The 16,482-nt window shown below is 40.5% G+C and overlaps 1 protein-coding gene across 8 annotated transcripts in view; it reads right to left on the bottom strand.

The window, feature by feature from the left end:
* Nucleotides 1-16,482, bottom strand: part of LOC124144829 (protein FAM102A-like) — a 70,420-nt gene that overhangs the window by 37,804 nt on the left and 16,134 nt on the right. For all 8 annotated transcript variants that reach the window (XM_046514417.2, XM_046514418.2, XM_046514419.2 and 5 more), the window contains exon 2: nucleotides 4,946-5,066. In XM_046514417.2, the coding sequence (XP_046370373.1) occupies nucleotides 4,946-5,066 (121 nt within the window). The remainder of the gene's footprint in view (nucleotides 1-4,945; nucleotides 5,067-16,482) is intronic.

Here is a 16,482-nt window from a genome sequence, read left to right as displayed (position 1 = left end):
TTATCTATATTATATTATTTATATTATTTAGAAGTTACAGAGCTACAGATGAGCAGCGTATTTGAGTAAAATACCCCCCAAAACTATTCAAAACCCAATTACTTTCAATTAACTTGTGTACAGAACTGCATGCATTAAATAAAAAAACTCAAATGTATAAAAACAGCTCGCGTGAATAACCCAGTGAAGCTTTTTCAGCATGCGTACAAAGGAGCTAATTTCTGAAACACAATTACGAGCTAATTTACTTTCCGAGTCAAGCTAAATATTTAGAACACTTATCATGCTTATATGCATCTAAAACATTATTTAATTTTTTTCAAATCTTAAAATGTTCACTAATTTTGGGAAAACCCTAATAGAGTGATGAATAGATGAGTGAAAAAATATTGGTTACCCAATGAAAAATGTAATAACCCAATTAAAATAGAAACCCTAGAGTAAAAACTCAATTGCTCAAAAAGTTATCTGGAGCTCTGAAGTTATGAATTAAACCAATAATCATTGCTTTGGAGACGTGTGCAAGTCTATGGGGACACATGCAGCAATTGTTGTTTTTTCATAAAACCATTACCATAGTTCACAGGCATTTGCTGCCTACAAAGCTCCGGATATATGATCTGTACCAAAGCGTTTACACATGTCAACATGGTCTACTTTGAAGTACAGAAGACTGGATGTAGACTTGCATAAGTCTCCAGGAAATGATCATTAGTTTAAATCATAATTCCTAGATTATAGAAATAATAAAAACAAGTTGTCCCTATAACAGACTGGTGTCCTTCAGCTAATCTAGACTTGCCTATTATCATTATAAGGATATAATTACTACAGACTTGGACTAATCATTCAGTACAGCCTTGGCACAAGGCTAGAATTGATGCGGTAGCTCCGGGTCTTTTAAAACTGGTCTAAAGGTTGGTTGGTTGGTTTGTTGTTTAATGCCGCACTCAGCAAAATTCCAGCTATATGACAGTGGTCTGTATATAAACGAGTCTGGACCAGACAATCCAGTGATTGATATCATGAGCATCGATCCACGCAATTGGGATCAATGACATGCATTATCCAAGTCAGCAAGCCTGACCACCCGATCGCGTTAGTGGCCTCTTATGGGATTTGAAACCTGGAAATCTTTTTGACTTTTAAATTCACGTGAAACGTTTTTCTCATTCACAAATAGGAAAAACATGCTGTTTGACTTGGTGAAATGGATACTGCATTTATCATATATTTTAGTTTCATCAATATTTCTTAGAACAAATTTAGTGTTTTTCCTTGGCATTCTTGAACCAGGTGGGTTCAGTTATAGAAGCATGTGATGTCATCCATAGTATCATGACATCATGGCATCCTAGAGAGAAGTCATGTCTGGTTCACAACTGTGAACACAGCAGGAGGGGGCATGGGTGACCCAGTCGTCTAGGGTGGAGGGCACACCAGAAACCTATCACAGTGTGTTCGAATCCCGGTTACCCCAATTATGTTTCTAGGTTTGTCAGCACCATACCCGTGCTCATCGGTTTCAACGAAGAGGTAAACGTCTGAGACCTGCATCACTTCAGGCTTTCCTCTCACAGTAAGCTGACACGCTGTGATATAACTGGAATACTGTTAAAAGTGGTGTTAAACCCAACTCACTCACTTAGCAGGAGAGTGCTACTGTAAATTACTAATAACATTCATATTTTACAATGTAGAATTTATGTGTATTCAGATTTTCAGATGTTATTGATTATTTTCAGTCTCAAATGCTCAACAAATGCTCAAGAAAACCCACAAATCTGAAAACTTATTTATCGCAACTGATAATTTTATGAATCAGAATCATTTAAGAATTGACCTTCACTTTGTGTGAGTTCATTGGAGTATGAACCTTCATAGAATGAGGGCCAAACTGTATGAACGTCGGAGCTTGTGAAGTCAATTCTTATAATTTTTTTAACACCATTTCTTACCTCAAATGATGTAAGCCAAAATCTAAACACAATTTTATTTAGTACGTGTGACTTCATGTTTACACTGACAGCCATACAACAACCAGCTATATCGCGGAGTAAAATAGTTCCTCAAAAAGAGAGGTGACATGGGTGTATGGGTACACAACTTGCTCTTCAGAAACATCTTACGCAGCACATGTGTTCAAATGATTAGAAAGTTCTGTAAAGAACTACCTCATTAAGTCAGTCACAATGACAGCGCGTCGTAATACATTTACATCAAGTACAAGACGTAAAAATGGCCGACACGATAAACGTGACGGGAGAGATTTCCGAAGTTCTTAATTAACATGTGGCGGTTACATGTGTTAGTCATCATTGATCAACTGGCCGATCATTGAAAGGTGAATAAAGATGCGTCAAACAGACACTAAGGTAAATTCATAGATTGCTGGAGACGGTCAATGTCAGCCTAGGCACGGATTGAGTCGATACTACAATAGTTTAGATGTGCATTTCTTCGTTTCTTCATTAGGATACGCCGCAGCGAGGATAGGGCTGGTGATTTAGATCGATAATCGTAATTATCATCGATGGAAGAAGGTTGTGACGATTATCGATATGAATATAATGCTATCGATAATGACATGTATTTTCGACAAATAAAAGTTTTTACTGCAACACATTTGACTTATTTGTTTTGCTCTCCTTGTAATTATCGCTAGATATAAACAGATTCACCCTAACATACAGTTTTCTCCCCTTCGCTTTATGTTTAGTCGCAAATAATAATCAAATGTTTCAAAAAGTAAAAAGTTCTGCTTTGAATCGAACGACGACGCCATTACGTGTTGTTAGTGGGTAATTACAAATGTAGTCACTGGCATCTAAATGCGGAGTCAGGATTTTAGAAAATATGTATATTTTCGAAATAGTATGAAGTATCATGATTAAAATAGGTTTCATAATACTTTAATTCTTAAAAAGAATTCTTCCCATTCTATTTCATAAAATTTCAAATTTTATGTCTATTTTGTAACTACGTATTCTAGTCTGTTTCGATTTTTTCAATGATCATAGTTTTCGTTTTTCCCGGTATTCTCAACTCACAGCCCACGTGAGGTCCACGTGGGGTTTGACATTTTTACGATATGGCAGCAAAAATTCCTAATTTCCCCGTTATAATCGCACGATGTTTGTTTAATATCAGTCTGCCACCCAATCTATTACGTATCACCTGTGAACCTAGTACAACCTACTACGTAGCACACACCTGTACACACCTGACATTCACAATGGCGGAATATTTGATGATTTTTTATCTGAATAGTTTCGTGAATACTGTACATAAATGACAAACGACTATATCAGGTGAAATTACATTTAATTTCTCAATTACCGTATTTTCTTGAGTACAGTGCGCACCCATGTATAATGCGCACCCCACTCTAGCGGGTTCAATATTTTGGAAAAAAAAGAAATTTGAATATTATGCGCAGAAAAAAATTCACCGTACCCTTTCAGCGAAGTCCGGCACACGAACGGGTGATGAGAAACTTCGTCAGTACAAATTCGAAATTTGAGATAAAAAATCACCAGACATGTTTATTTACCGTTTAAATAGTATTTATTGTTCTGCTAGGCATTGTTTTATATCCAGGGATTAAGATTACCTTGTGTATTTTCTCGTAAACTAAGCCGGAAACACCAATCAGCTGTACACACGTTTTCTTGGAATCGACCGGTGATTCGGTCAAGACACACCCAATGATATAACTTAATAGGATTTTTAATGCAAGGATCGGCAAAAATTGTATATGAAACTATTTTTTTTATCAAGAATAATATATTCCATTATTTTCTTAATTATATGCAGCCTTTACTAAACATATTTAAAATAGATAATAACCCTAAGCGAAGCAGCTGATCGCTATTCCCGGGTATTATTTTTTACATGGACCCAGTCTGACCAGTCACCGTCAAGGCTCACGCGCACGTGATCGCGTGATCGCGAGAATTTCATGTTGACATAGAATCGTCAAACAAAAACAAATATGACTTTTAACGAGTCAAAGTATGTCATTTATGATATATGTATCCATTCTCTGTCAACTAAAGTTCGTTTCAAGACGTCAATAGCGGTATTCTGACCGTGGTTGCTGTTAATAACGGTGAGTTGTGCGATCTTCCGATCGCTTCACACACGATTTCGCCGAAATTAATAAAAACAATATTAAAAGGAATACTCAAGAAAATACGGTATTCTCACTTTATACAAATAATAATTGTCTTTGACGACATGAATCGTAAACTCAGATTGTTCATCGCTAAAAATGCGATGTAACGTGCGTATTGTTGAAACACTGAGTCTCCGGAGAAGTGAATTGCCATTTTTCTGTAATGTCATTTTACCAAAATAGAATTCTTTGATATTTATCGATTATTGATCGATATGTGACTACCGATAATCGATCTGAGTAATCCATATCGATAACCAGCCCTAAGCGAGGATATTCGTGAACAATCATGCAGTCAAGCTCTCTGACATTTCTCAATGTATACTAAAACGCTGAGACCAAGAATAAAGGTTCTAAATGATCAGAAAGAACGCTTATGTATGTTTTCGTGCTAGGGAATTCCCAGGGGTTTCCCCAGGAATGTGGAAGTAGTCCGTCAGTGTTTACGTAATTTCAAGAACACGATCTTGTGAAAAACGTATGAACGTCAAATTGTGTTGTTCATACACTTATGAACATCAATTTCACGGTCACGTGACCGACCACTCATCCAATGGAAATGCCGAATATCGTGTAAACTTCAAATTAAAAAATTATGATATACTGAATAAAAATATTTTTGGGGATATTTTTATGAAATTGTGAACAAAATCCCAAAATTATTCATGGTCCCTTTTTTTGTCTCAACACTATATGCAAGGTTTTAGCAGTCGTGTTTTGACATTAGCAATCCAAGGGGAACTTGGCAGTGGATCTATGTTTACTCACCATGCGTACAGACACCCGACATATACAAGACTCCAGCAGCCCCGTTGTAGCGTTGGCCATCATCTTGCAAGTGAAGGGGAACTTGGAGTTCCACTTGACGCTGTTGTTCCGAACGGTCTCCCTGAAACAACAGAACAGTTGTTATGTTTGTTTGTTTGTTTGTTTGTTGTTTAAAGCCGTACTCAGCAATATTCCAGCTATATGACAGCAGTCTGTAAATAATCGAGTCTGGATAAAAAAAAATCCAGTGATTGATATCATGAGGATCGAGCACGCAATTGGGATACGATGACATGAATGAACCAAGTCAGTGAGCCTGACCACCCAATCCCATTAGTCACCTCTAACGACAAGTGTAGTCGCCATTTACGGCAAGCATGGGTTGCTGAAGACCTATTCTAGCCCGGATCTTCACGGGTGAGAACAGTTGTGTTCCTGTCTGACATTAGAGAAGTATACGTTAGACCACGAGGACCCAGTGTCTAATCTGTGAAGTGGTTAATTAAACCACAAGGCTCGCAGCGCAAGTATGCCATTCATTTTGGAACAACTCGCACACATTTATCAATTAACTAACTATTACTTGACCATGTTGATGGGCCTATTATGAGCAAATATAGCCCTGATCAAGATAATAGTTATTTCTGTTCTATCTGTTCATTTCGTTGAACGAAAAGCTACAAAATCACAAGTACTGTACAAATACTAAAATGCATAGAGTAACATACTGTATAAAAATTGCACAAAACACATTTCGCAGTTTTTATTAAAGGGATAAGCAATTGGTAATATTGATAAATATTTAGTTATTAATTTCATACCCTTTCTCCCGTGTCACCGTGGCCGAAGACTACATTTGTTAGCCTTCAGTGCGGACTTCGCGGGTTCGAATCCCGCTTTAGGCGATAAACGTTTTTCATGAAATTGTTCTATCATCAAGACAAATGATAGGGGATAACATAAGTTCCATCATTGCCAAGTGGTGTTAACTGACAATTCAGTTTGTTAGACCTCGGTCAAATACTAAGGACCAATGACTGACAAGAAGTGAACATTAGCCAATCAGAAGGCAGCCTTCTCATGCTTTACTATGTTTACAGCACTAGCTTCAAACTGGTGACAATGCTTCAATACATATTTTGACAAATTATCATACAATAAAACACTGCAGGGAAAATAAACCACACTGCAGTGTTTTATTGTACACTAACCAACGACCATGAGTCGCTATGCAACATTTTTTGCCAATACACATCCTTATCGTGTATATTCTCATCATAATAATCATTGTCATCATCACTATTGGTAACCACAGCAGTAATGGTAATACTCTTTATTATCTTCATTACAATCATCACTAAGTTACTGTTACTGACTCTAAAAAAATAGTAACCATCGTTACCATGGTTACACAAACATCATCAATAACTGCAGTATGTATTCATAATCAATGATCGTTACTACATAGTACTAGATACAATTTACCCGTACAAGTCAGGTCAGGAACTGTTTGTATGACAGAGTGATCTACATAGTACTTAATAATATAGCCATGATAACCCCTTTGTTCACATTTGACGAATTCTGCACTGCCACCATGTTGTACCAAGTTTCGAGATACTTGATCAAAGTTCAAGTAGGTCATCATTGTGACAACGAAAACTTGAGATGTGACTGTTGGATGAATGAGATCTAATAAAACAATGAGAACTGGGTCATAGATAATAATCATGGATAATATTTCAGATAAATCTGCTATTCAGGTTCATGAAACATTCACACGCTAATCTTGAACATGCTGTGAGCATATTGGTAAACTCCACTTGAACAGTATTTCAATCATTGTCGGTCAGATGCTATCATGGTAATGGAACCCACAAGCATGGTGGTGCTAACCATGCTAACCAAGAGAGTGTGAGTGATTGAGTAAGTTAAGTATTAGAGGCACATCAGCAACTCTTGATTGAGTAAGTTAAGTATTAGAGGCACATCAGCAACTCTTGATTGAGTAAGTTAAGAAATTAGAGGCACATCAGCAACTCTTGATTGAGTAAGTTAAGAATTAGAGGCACATCAGCAACTCTTGATTGAGTAAGTTAAGAATTAGAGGCACATCAGCAACTCTTGATTGAGTAAGTTAAAAATTAGAGGCACATCAGCAACTCTTGATTGAGTAAGTAAAAAATTAGAGGCACATCAGCAAGATCTCCACCATATAGCAACGGAAGCATATAATAATAAAGGATGACGTCTGCATAACAAACACTCCATGCACAAATGTGTAAATGTTATCCATTCAAACGTTTGCTCAACAGACAGCATTAGTTGAAGAGATGGGTCTGAGCTGGTACTTGACCTGTACAGGTGAAGGTGAGGAGTGAATGAGTGGGTTAATTGGGTTTAAGGCCACTTTGAACAGTATCCCAGCTTGATGTGGGAGTGACGCAGGTCTTAAACGTTTACCACTTTGTGAAACCCATGCACACGGGTATGGTGCTGACAAACCTAGAAACATAATCGAGGCGAACCAGGATTCAAACCCACGATCATCAAGTTTCTGGTGTGCCCAAGGGACGCAACTCGGCACAGCAAATTGCGGCGCCTTAGATGACTTGGCCACCCATGCATCTGGGAAGATGACTTCAGCTCCAAAGACGAGTATTTCTATGATGTTCAGCTACTTGAGCGATTGACTGACATACAAGTGTTTTCAATTGGGACTGTGAACTTCAAGCTTGTGTGGAAAACTTGACCTAGAGCTATTGCTGGCGGTACTCTTTCACAAGGTCACATGAAGAACCAGGTGATATGCCATTCACGCTTTGATAAGTGAAAGACATCACTTTGAAGTATATTCTGTTTTGGATAGGAAGCCAGAGTACATTTAACAAGATGTTTGTCATTATTTCTATTTCAAATACATTTGCTTACAACAAGATTCATAAACAACTATTAATATAAGTTATAACTGAATAGTATTCCATTTCAGAGACTATTACAGCTTAAATCAAGCAATCTTTTACTTCCATATTTTCATTTGATTGCAGTACTTGATATATGTATGAACATAGAACTACACACAGGCCACCTGCTGGCTGCAGCCTCCATAACTAGCCTGACCCTTCCAGTAACTCACGGATTGATTACAGTTTATATATCAAGTGGCATTTACTGTGCTAACCACATTAGGCCAGAGGAAATAACAGACTTGTTCTTCTGAATCACCCTCCTTTAAAAAAAAATAAAAACAAAAATGTAATAAGAACAACTCATTAAAAAGGCTCTAAAAAAGCAACAAAAGCTCTAAGGAGGCAACCATTTGAAATATTTGGAAGCTTTGACTGAATATACATATGTCTCAAACAAAAATCCCAGCCCTCTTCTCCCTTAACAGTCTTTACCAGGCTAACCAGTGGTTGACAGCATGAGCAACATTGGGCATCACAGTGACCTGTAAATAATCAAGTCTCGAGCAGGCAAACCTGTGATTGACAGCACGAACAACAAAAACTGTCACAATGACACTGTCAGGTCAAACACTGTAACCAGTACTAACCATATCTCTTTATGTCAGTCAGCTAAAATAACAAGCACGGGATACTGGGGACCTTGACCTTCAATCACAAATAGAAAATTGACCATGTTGACGCTCGACCGTGTACAATGTCAATCTAATCGTCCTGCCACACAGCCAGCACACATGCATTCATAACTATTGATCTGTCGACAATATTCCCCACCATATCATATTATACCACAACTAGACAATAAATCCCATTCTCCCCTAGAGGATAGCATTGTGCTATGCATTTTAGGGAGGTTTTGTTGGTTATCTTGCAAAGCTATTCAAGCAGATGGAGAATGAATGGATTTTGTCTGTTAAATACAATTGATATCACTTGACTCGCAAGCAGTATTAGATATGTTAGAAGCCAGCAACATGTCTAGTTAAATATTTTACCATTGGTCGTATCCACCTAGGAGCTCATTTTGGACCCATGTGGGAAATCAAACCCAGGCCTTTGGTGTGAAGAGCAAATACTTTAACCACTGGACTACCCCACTGCCACGGGGTGTGTATCAGAGTATAGTGACTGCTCAGGGTTCAACAAATGTGCTGAAAACAAATTCTAACCAGAGTGAGTGAGTGAGTTGGGTTTAACGCCGCTTTTAACAGTATTCCAGTTATATCACGGCGTGTCAGCTTAATGTGGGGAGGAAAGCCCGAAGTGATGCAGGTCTCAGACGTTTACCACTTCGCTGAAACCCCCGAGCATTGGTATGGTGCTGACAACCCTAGAAACATAATCGGGGCGAACCGGGATTCGAACCCACAATCATAGGTTTCTGGCGTGACCAAGGGACGCAACTCTGCACAGCAAATCGTGGCGCCTTAGACAACTGGGCCACCCGTGCCCCCAATTCTAACCCGAATCATGGGCAATGTTTTGTGTAACCATGTACACTGAACACTTTAACTGGAATAAAACAAAGCTACTAATCTCGGGTTCATTAACGTTGGACCCCCACACCTCTTGTACATGTTGTAACGATCACTGATTAAGCACAATATTCTGTATGACAGAAGACAAACCAGATAAAAAAACATATACAACAAGGCAAGGTGAAATTGTTAACTGAACACATTTCCCCTCCCGGCATGTTGTACTCCCTGTACACTGTGGTATTCCTGGCCTATCTGTCTCTCCCACTTACATGCAGCCATGTCGTGATAAGGAACGGTAACTGCAGGGATTATCTAGACCTGCTCAGAGGCCAATATTGGACCCAAATAACGATTCATTTGCATGAAGTACAAGTCAGGGGCACTTAGTAAAGAAATGTAGATAAACCCCTGAATCGATTAGCTGAGTGGCAGTTTGGCCTAACTGTTGAAATGGACATCGAGAGAGAGATCCAGAGATCGAGAGAGAGAGAGAGAGAGAGAGAGAGAGAGAGAGAGAGAGAGAGAGAGAGAGAGAGAGAGGAAGGAAGGGGGAGGAGAAGAGGGTTAGAGCCAGCGAAGGCTTTAAGGAAGTAGAAATTAATCCCTTAGTAAGTGAGCAGTTATCTAATCAGTCTGTGTATATGTGTGTGTTGCTTTGCGGTGGGACTGTGTGCGTAGATGGTGGGTGGGGATGGGGTGTATGTTAATCACCAGTATTAACCTACTAAACAAGAATGAGAGTAATCAATACTACAGGCCTCAAAGTTTAAATTTTTGTAAGATATGGCTCCAAAATTTTTTTTCAAGGTAGCCAGTGGTGAAATTAAGAAGTCAAGCCAATAGTGTTGGTAGCCAAAAGCATTTGAAATGATCTTTTATCAAATAACTATTACATGTATAAGTTATAGCACTAGTCTTTGAATTGTATAACAGTGGAAACTGTACTGTACTGTACTTGTTATTTGTGACTTGAACAATGACGCAATTTATGTTACTAGATCATATCGGTATATCCTTGCTTATCCATTAAACTATCAACTAAAATAAATTACTAATTACATTAATATTTATGTATTTCTGGTGTTTGTGTGTGTGTGCGTGTGTGTGTGCATGCGTGCGTGTGTACTTTATAGCAGTAGATAAAGTGTCTCATAAGCGCTGCTTGTTGGCTTGTCTTTGTCTTGTATTACATTTACTGCGGTTTGACGCTCAAATAAACATAACCTCTTTCTCCCATAACAGTTCCTAACCCATGTGAGACTTCGTATTACTTACAAGGCCCTCATGCTCCTGTGCCCATCTCAAGCCAAGTCTAGACGATGTACTTGATGGATGACAATAACACACTGTATCTACGTAATGAGAGTTACAGCAAGATTGTTCTTCATCATAAAATTTGAGTTAGCAGACAAAGTGGTGTTTGAGGGACTTGACAAGGATTGCAAACTGGACTGAACGTAGTCCAAACTACATAACATTAGTCCTTTATCCTAAACATACAAACATCAACCATGTTTTGTACCATTCTTAAAAAGAGTTAATGGAGGTGTTCATAACTTTTTCTATTCACACAGGCTCTTTATAAATATAACTATCGTTTACATTTCCACTTATCATTTCAATTTCTCCTCAAATGCTGATGTGCCACTTTTTAGTTGACAGGAAAACATCATTTCAAATGGCTTATAAGCTTTCTTGATAGTGTTATAATGGAGGCATCTTCGTCCAAACTTTGTGCTTTTGTCTGTTGACTTTCAGTGCTGCACACAATGTTCCATGCACAGTACATCCAACACGCATACAATTTACCCAGACACTATTACCATGATTACAAACACGACCACCCTATTACCACCATTACTGCTTGGTCAATATTTTTGCAATTATGTTTGTGTCAACATTCAGAAATAGCTCTTATCAAAACTAACAATACTGGAGGGAATTGGTTCGGATTTCTTCCAGAGGTTTTATTCTAAAATGGAAGACATTTGAGATAACGCTAACAAATTGCTTTTCAAAACAGGGGCTGCATTGTGATCAATATCAGTGCTAAGAGAGAGTGGTGGAACAGAAAATAGTTTCTGACAGAAACAGATGAAAATATGTTCTAGATTAAGTGAGTGGGTGAGTGTAGGGTCGGGTTGAAAGTTGCTTTGAACAGTATTCCAGTTATATCACGGTCTGTCAGCATGGGAGGTAAGCCCCAAGTGATGCAGGTCTGACGTTTACCACTTTGGTGAAACCCACAAGCATGACAATGGTGCTGAGAAACCTAGAAACATTATCAGGGTGAACCATGATTCGAACCCATGATCTAGCACCCTTATCCACGCAGCTCTGCACAGTGAATTACAACGCCTTAGACGACTGGGCCCCCTTTGAAAGCTAGAGATTTAAAGGGTCCCTCGATTCAAACACTAATGGAGGAAATTAAGAACAGCCCTGCACTAATTCACTGACATGACCATATTTAGTCTGATACAAATGACACCCTATCAAAATATACACAGGCGGGAGAGTAATGCTGTGGCTTAATGATACATGAGATGGAGAGAGTGATTTCACTTTCCAAACTGAGCTATGTTAGCTGATACAATGTAATAAATCAAGGGTATTTAACATATTCATATTTATCATAAAAGAATGAAGATATACATGTTAAAATCAAGAAAGGACCATCAGTCCCACCTCATGTTCATGACTGGTGCAGGCGTAACACAAGGCATATTAGAACAGCACCAATTAAAGAGGGGCCTAAATGCTCCAAGCTCGGTTGGTTTGGTTGGTTCGTTGTTTAACGCCGCACTTAGCAATATTCCAGCTACATAACGGCGGTCTGTAAATAATCGAGTCTGGACCAGACAATCCAGTGATTGACATCATGAGCATCGATCTACACAATTGGGAACGATGACATGCTTCAACCAAGTCAGCCAACCATGACAACCCAATCCCATTTGTCGCCTTTTACGACAAGCATAGTCGCCTTTTACGGCAAGCATGGGTTGCTGAAGACCTATTCTACCCCGGATCTTTACGGGTCCAAGCTCAGGCACTCATACACAGTGTAGGTCCAGACAGTTATTAGAGCTTTGTGGAAACTGAAGCTGGAAACTGTATTGATGTAATTAAAGCAGGCTTACTTTAAAACTGATCAATGTATTTGAGTAAACAGACAAACAAAGTGGTGTTAGACTCCTGGAATTAATCTGACTGGCTGGCTATTTTCCAAGCATGTAGCCCCCTTTAAGACCTTCTGTAGCCATGCTGTTGCTGGAGATACTCTGAGCAGCTCAAGCCTGCAGCATGCTAGATAGAAGCGTCCCTCATCAGGGTGACTGGTCAAGGAGTCAGTCAGTTTATGAAGAAATATGTAGCCTATCCTCTGCCGTCTCTACTACTCAGAGTTCAAAGCTGGGAGGTAGCTTCATAACAGATGAGATAGGGACTTGAAAGACCAGTCTGTGGAGAATACTAATGGCCAGAGATAATGGGCAGGCAGTTAACCCTGGATATGACATCTGGCCCAAGCAGGCCTGTGGACATGGGAGTTTATTGGGAAAACGTGTTGTGGGTGGGGGTTGGAGTCGGTGTGTGACTCGAGTGATAAAGCGAGGTTCAGTGTTCAAGATTATTGCACTTATATAGTGATGTACATGAACGTGTGTGTGGTGTGCTGGTGGTGTGTGTGTGTGTGTGTGTGTGTGTGTGTGTGTGTGTGTGTGTGTGTGTGTGTGTGTGTGTGTGTGTGTGTGTGTGTGTTGGTGGTGTGTGGTGTGCTGGTGGTGTGGTGTGTGTTGGTGGTGTGGTGTGTGTTGGTGTGTGTGTGTGTGTTGGTGTGTGTGTGTGTGTTGGTGGTGTGTGTGTGTGTGTGTGTGTTGGTGGTGTGTGTGTGTTGGTGGTGTGTGTTGGTGTGTGTGTGTGTGTTGGTGGTGTGTGTGTGTGTGTGTGTGTGTTGGTGGTGTGGTGTGTGTTGGTGGTGTGTGTGTGTGTTGGTGGTGTGTGTGTGTGTTGGTGGTGTGTGTGTTGGTGGTGTGGTGTGTTGGTGGTGTGGTGTGTGTTGTTGTGTGTGTGTGTGTTGGTGGTGGTTTGTGTTGGTGGTGTGGTGTGTGTTGGTGGTGTGGTGTGTGTTGGTGGTGTGTGTGTGTGTTGGTGGTGTGTGTGTGTTGGTGGTGTGTGTGTTCATGGTGTGTGTGTGTGTTGGTGGTGTGTGTGTGTTGGTGGTGTGTGTGTTGGTGGTGTGGTGTGTGTTGGTGGTGTGGTGTGTGTTGGTGGTGTGTGTGTGTTGGTGGTGTGTGTGTGTTGGTGGTGGTGTGTGTGTGTTGGTGGTGTGTGTGTTGATGGTGTGTGTGTGTGTTGGTGGTGTGTGTGTGTTGGTGGTGTGTGTGTTGGTGGTGTGGTGTGTGTTGGTGGTGTGTGTGTGTGTTGGTGGTGTGTGTGTGTGTTGGTGGTGTGTTTGTGTTGGTGATGTGTGTTGGTGGTGTGGTGTGTGTTGGTGGTGTGGTGTGTGTTGGTGGTGTGGTGTGTTGGTGTTTGTGTGTGTGTTGGTGGTGTGTGTGTGTTGGTGATGTGTGTGTTGGTGGTGTGGTGTGTTGGTGGTGTGGTGTGTGTTAGTGGTGTGGTGTGTGTTGGTGTGTGTGTGTGTTGGTGGTGTGTGTGTGTTGGTGGTGTGTGTGTTGGTGGTGTGTGTGTTGGTGGTGTGGTGTGTTGGTGGTGTAGTGTGTGTTGGTGTGTGTGTGTGTTGGTGGTGGTTTGTGTTGGTGGTGTGGTGTGTGTTGGTGGTGTGGTGTGTGTTGGTGGTGTGGTGTGTGTTGGTGGCGTGTGTGTGTTGGTGTGTGTGTGTGTTGGTGGTGTGTGTGTTGGTGGTGTGTGTGTGTCTGTGGTGTGTGTGTGTGTGTGTGTGTGTGTGTGTGTGTGTGTGTGTGTGTGTGTGTGTGTGGTGGTGGCGTGTGTGTGTGTGGTGGTGTGTGTGTGTGGTGGTGGTGTGTGTGTGTGTTGGTGGTGTGTGTGTGTTGGTTTTGTATGTGTGTGGTGGTGGTGTGTTTGTGTTGGTGGTGTGTGTGTGTTGGTGGTGTGTGTGTGTGTGTGTTGGTGGTGTGTGTTCGTTGGTGGTGTGTGTTTGTTGGTGTGTGTGTGTTGGTGGTGTGTTTGTTGGTGTGTGTGTGTTGGTGGTGTGTGTGTGTTGGTGGTGTGTGTGTGTTGGTGGTGTGTGTGTTGGTGTGTGTGTTGGTGGTGTGTGTGTGGTGGTGGTGTGTGTGTGGTGGTGGTGTGTGTGTGTGGTGGTGGTGTCATATTGACTACAAACCAACCGATCCATGTCTTATTCCGTTAAAGCAGAGCGTCAGGCAGGGCTACAACAAGCACCATATTTCAGCGGCTCTCCTGCATAAAAGTGCAGGGCAAGGTGACAGTACCTGCTGCAAATCTCCTGAATGAGTTCTCCAAGCACAGCAACCATCAGACAGAGATAGACAACAACAACTAATCCAAGCTGATTTCTTGACCTCTTGATAGGATTAATCATTGATTGCTGATCAATCAATCAGTGCCTGCGCATGTGGTATAAGGCGTATAAGGCTTGTCCCACAGAGACACACTGCTTGTTGAATGTGTGAGTGGGTGGGTCTGAGCAAACAACGGCTTATCAGACGTTCTCTGGACCCCACCAAATTTGTGGTAAGAGCCAGTCAAATGAGGTGACATGCGTGCACTTATATAGCGACGTGCGTGGTGCGTGGTGCGTGGTGCGTGGTGCGTGAGTGCGTGGGAGCGTGGGTGGTTACGTGCGTGCATGCGTACTAATGTCGGTTTTACATGTGCCAGCCAACTGGGATACCTTGTCTCAGTTTAACATGGAAACCCTTCAGACACATCATAATGACTCCATGTTTTATCCTCTTAATGCCTTGAGCCAGGCAGGGTAACAAGAAGTACCATCTTTGAACGTCTGGGGCCGAAGATCAAACCATTAACCTTCCACTCTCGGGGCAGATGCTCTATCCACTACTCCAGTCAGCCCGACCAAATGAGCTACATGTGGTAACAATGTGTCGTCTTGCAGTCAGACTCCGTGTAATTGTACCTGTACAGTTTGGACCATTCCTTCATGCTGTCAATCACTGGTTTGCCTTGCCCATACTTACCAGCCTGATGTAGCTCTGGAATTATGTTCACACTTCCATCAAACATCATTCACTCACTTTGTAACTAGTCTGCCTCACACTCCCTGTCTGTCTCTGACTTGCTAAATATTATAGACTCACATGGGTTGTATTGGACATATTTGTTTCAGGGTCTGTATGACAGACTTATATGATAACCCATCAACCGAGTTAATGGGGTTCCAATAAAAGAGATTTCCCTGCAGTGTCTTTTCAGCTCAACTGAAATATTAAAAGTCAAATGAAATATTATCACGCTGACTGTATGAAATATATATGAAATGCACCAATCCCAACCAGCAGCTTGTATGATATGTTGACAGATGTTATGTGTCATATACACCAGTGGTATCACGTAACCACTATCCTTGTTAACACACATTTGGAATGTCATATTGATGTTTTATCACCATGTTTATTGACACGGTTTAGATTTATTGTGTTAAAAAAATGAAAAGAGGAAGACAATATTCTATGTCAGCCATTATTCATGTAAATCATGCTATTCCGAAAAAATGCATCTATCACAACTTTAGTATCAGCTTAGCTCATAATCATGATAATGAGCAGGGATTTTTTATTTTCTGTCAAGGGTGCCACCGGGCACTCAAAGGATGTCTAGGTGTGTACGAGCCCTTAGGAACTTATAATTGAACCAAATGAACAATACTCTTAATTAATCTATCTTCAAACTTGGAGAATGTCATTTCACCATAAGCTAGTTTGCCAATTCCTTTTAAGTCTCTGAATCTACAGGAATATTTGTGAATCCTGTCAATTAACCCTGTTTATTTGTTGATTTTCCATGTGTCAAGCTCCTTTTTGTGAACGTACTTTTACTATTGTTCCATATAATTGTGCCCATCATGCTTTTGTTTGTTTGTTTATTGTAATAAGTCCAGGGTAATTAACATATTCATATTTATCAT

The sequence above is a fragment of the Haliotis rufescens genome, unplaced genomic scaffold, assembly GCF_023055435.1.
Source record: "Haliotis rufescens isolate VD_foot unplaced genomic scaffold, xgHalRufe1.0.p SCAF_8, whole genome shotgun sequence".
In the NCBI taxonomy this organism is placed as follows: Eukaryota; Metazoa; Mollusca; class Gastropoda; order Lepetellida; family Haliotidae; genus Haliotis; species Haliotis rufescens.
Note: the sequence above shows the minus strand (reverse complement) of the source record. Positions and strands in the feature narration are given on the sequence as shown.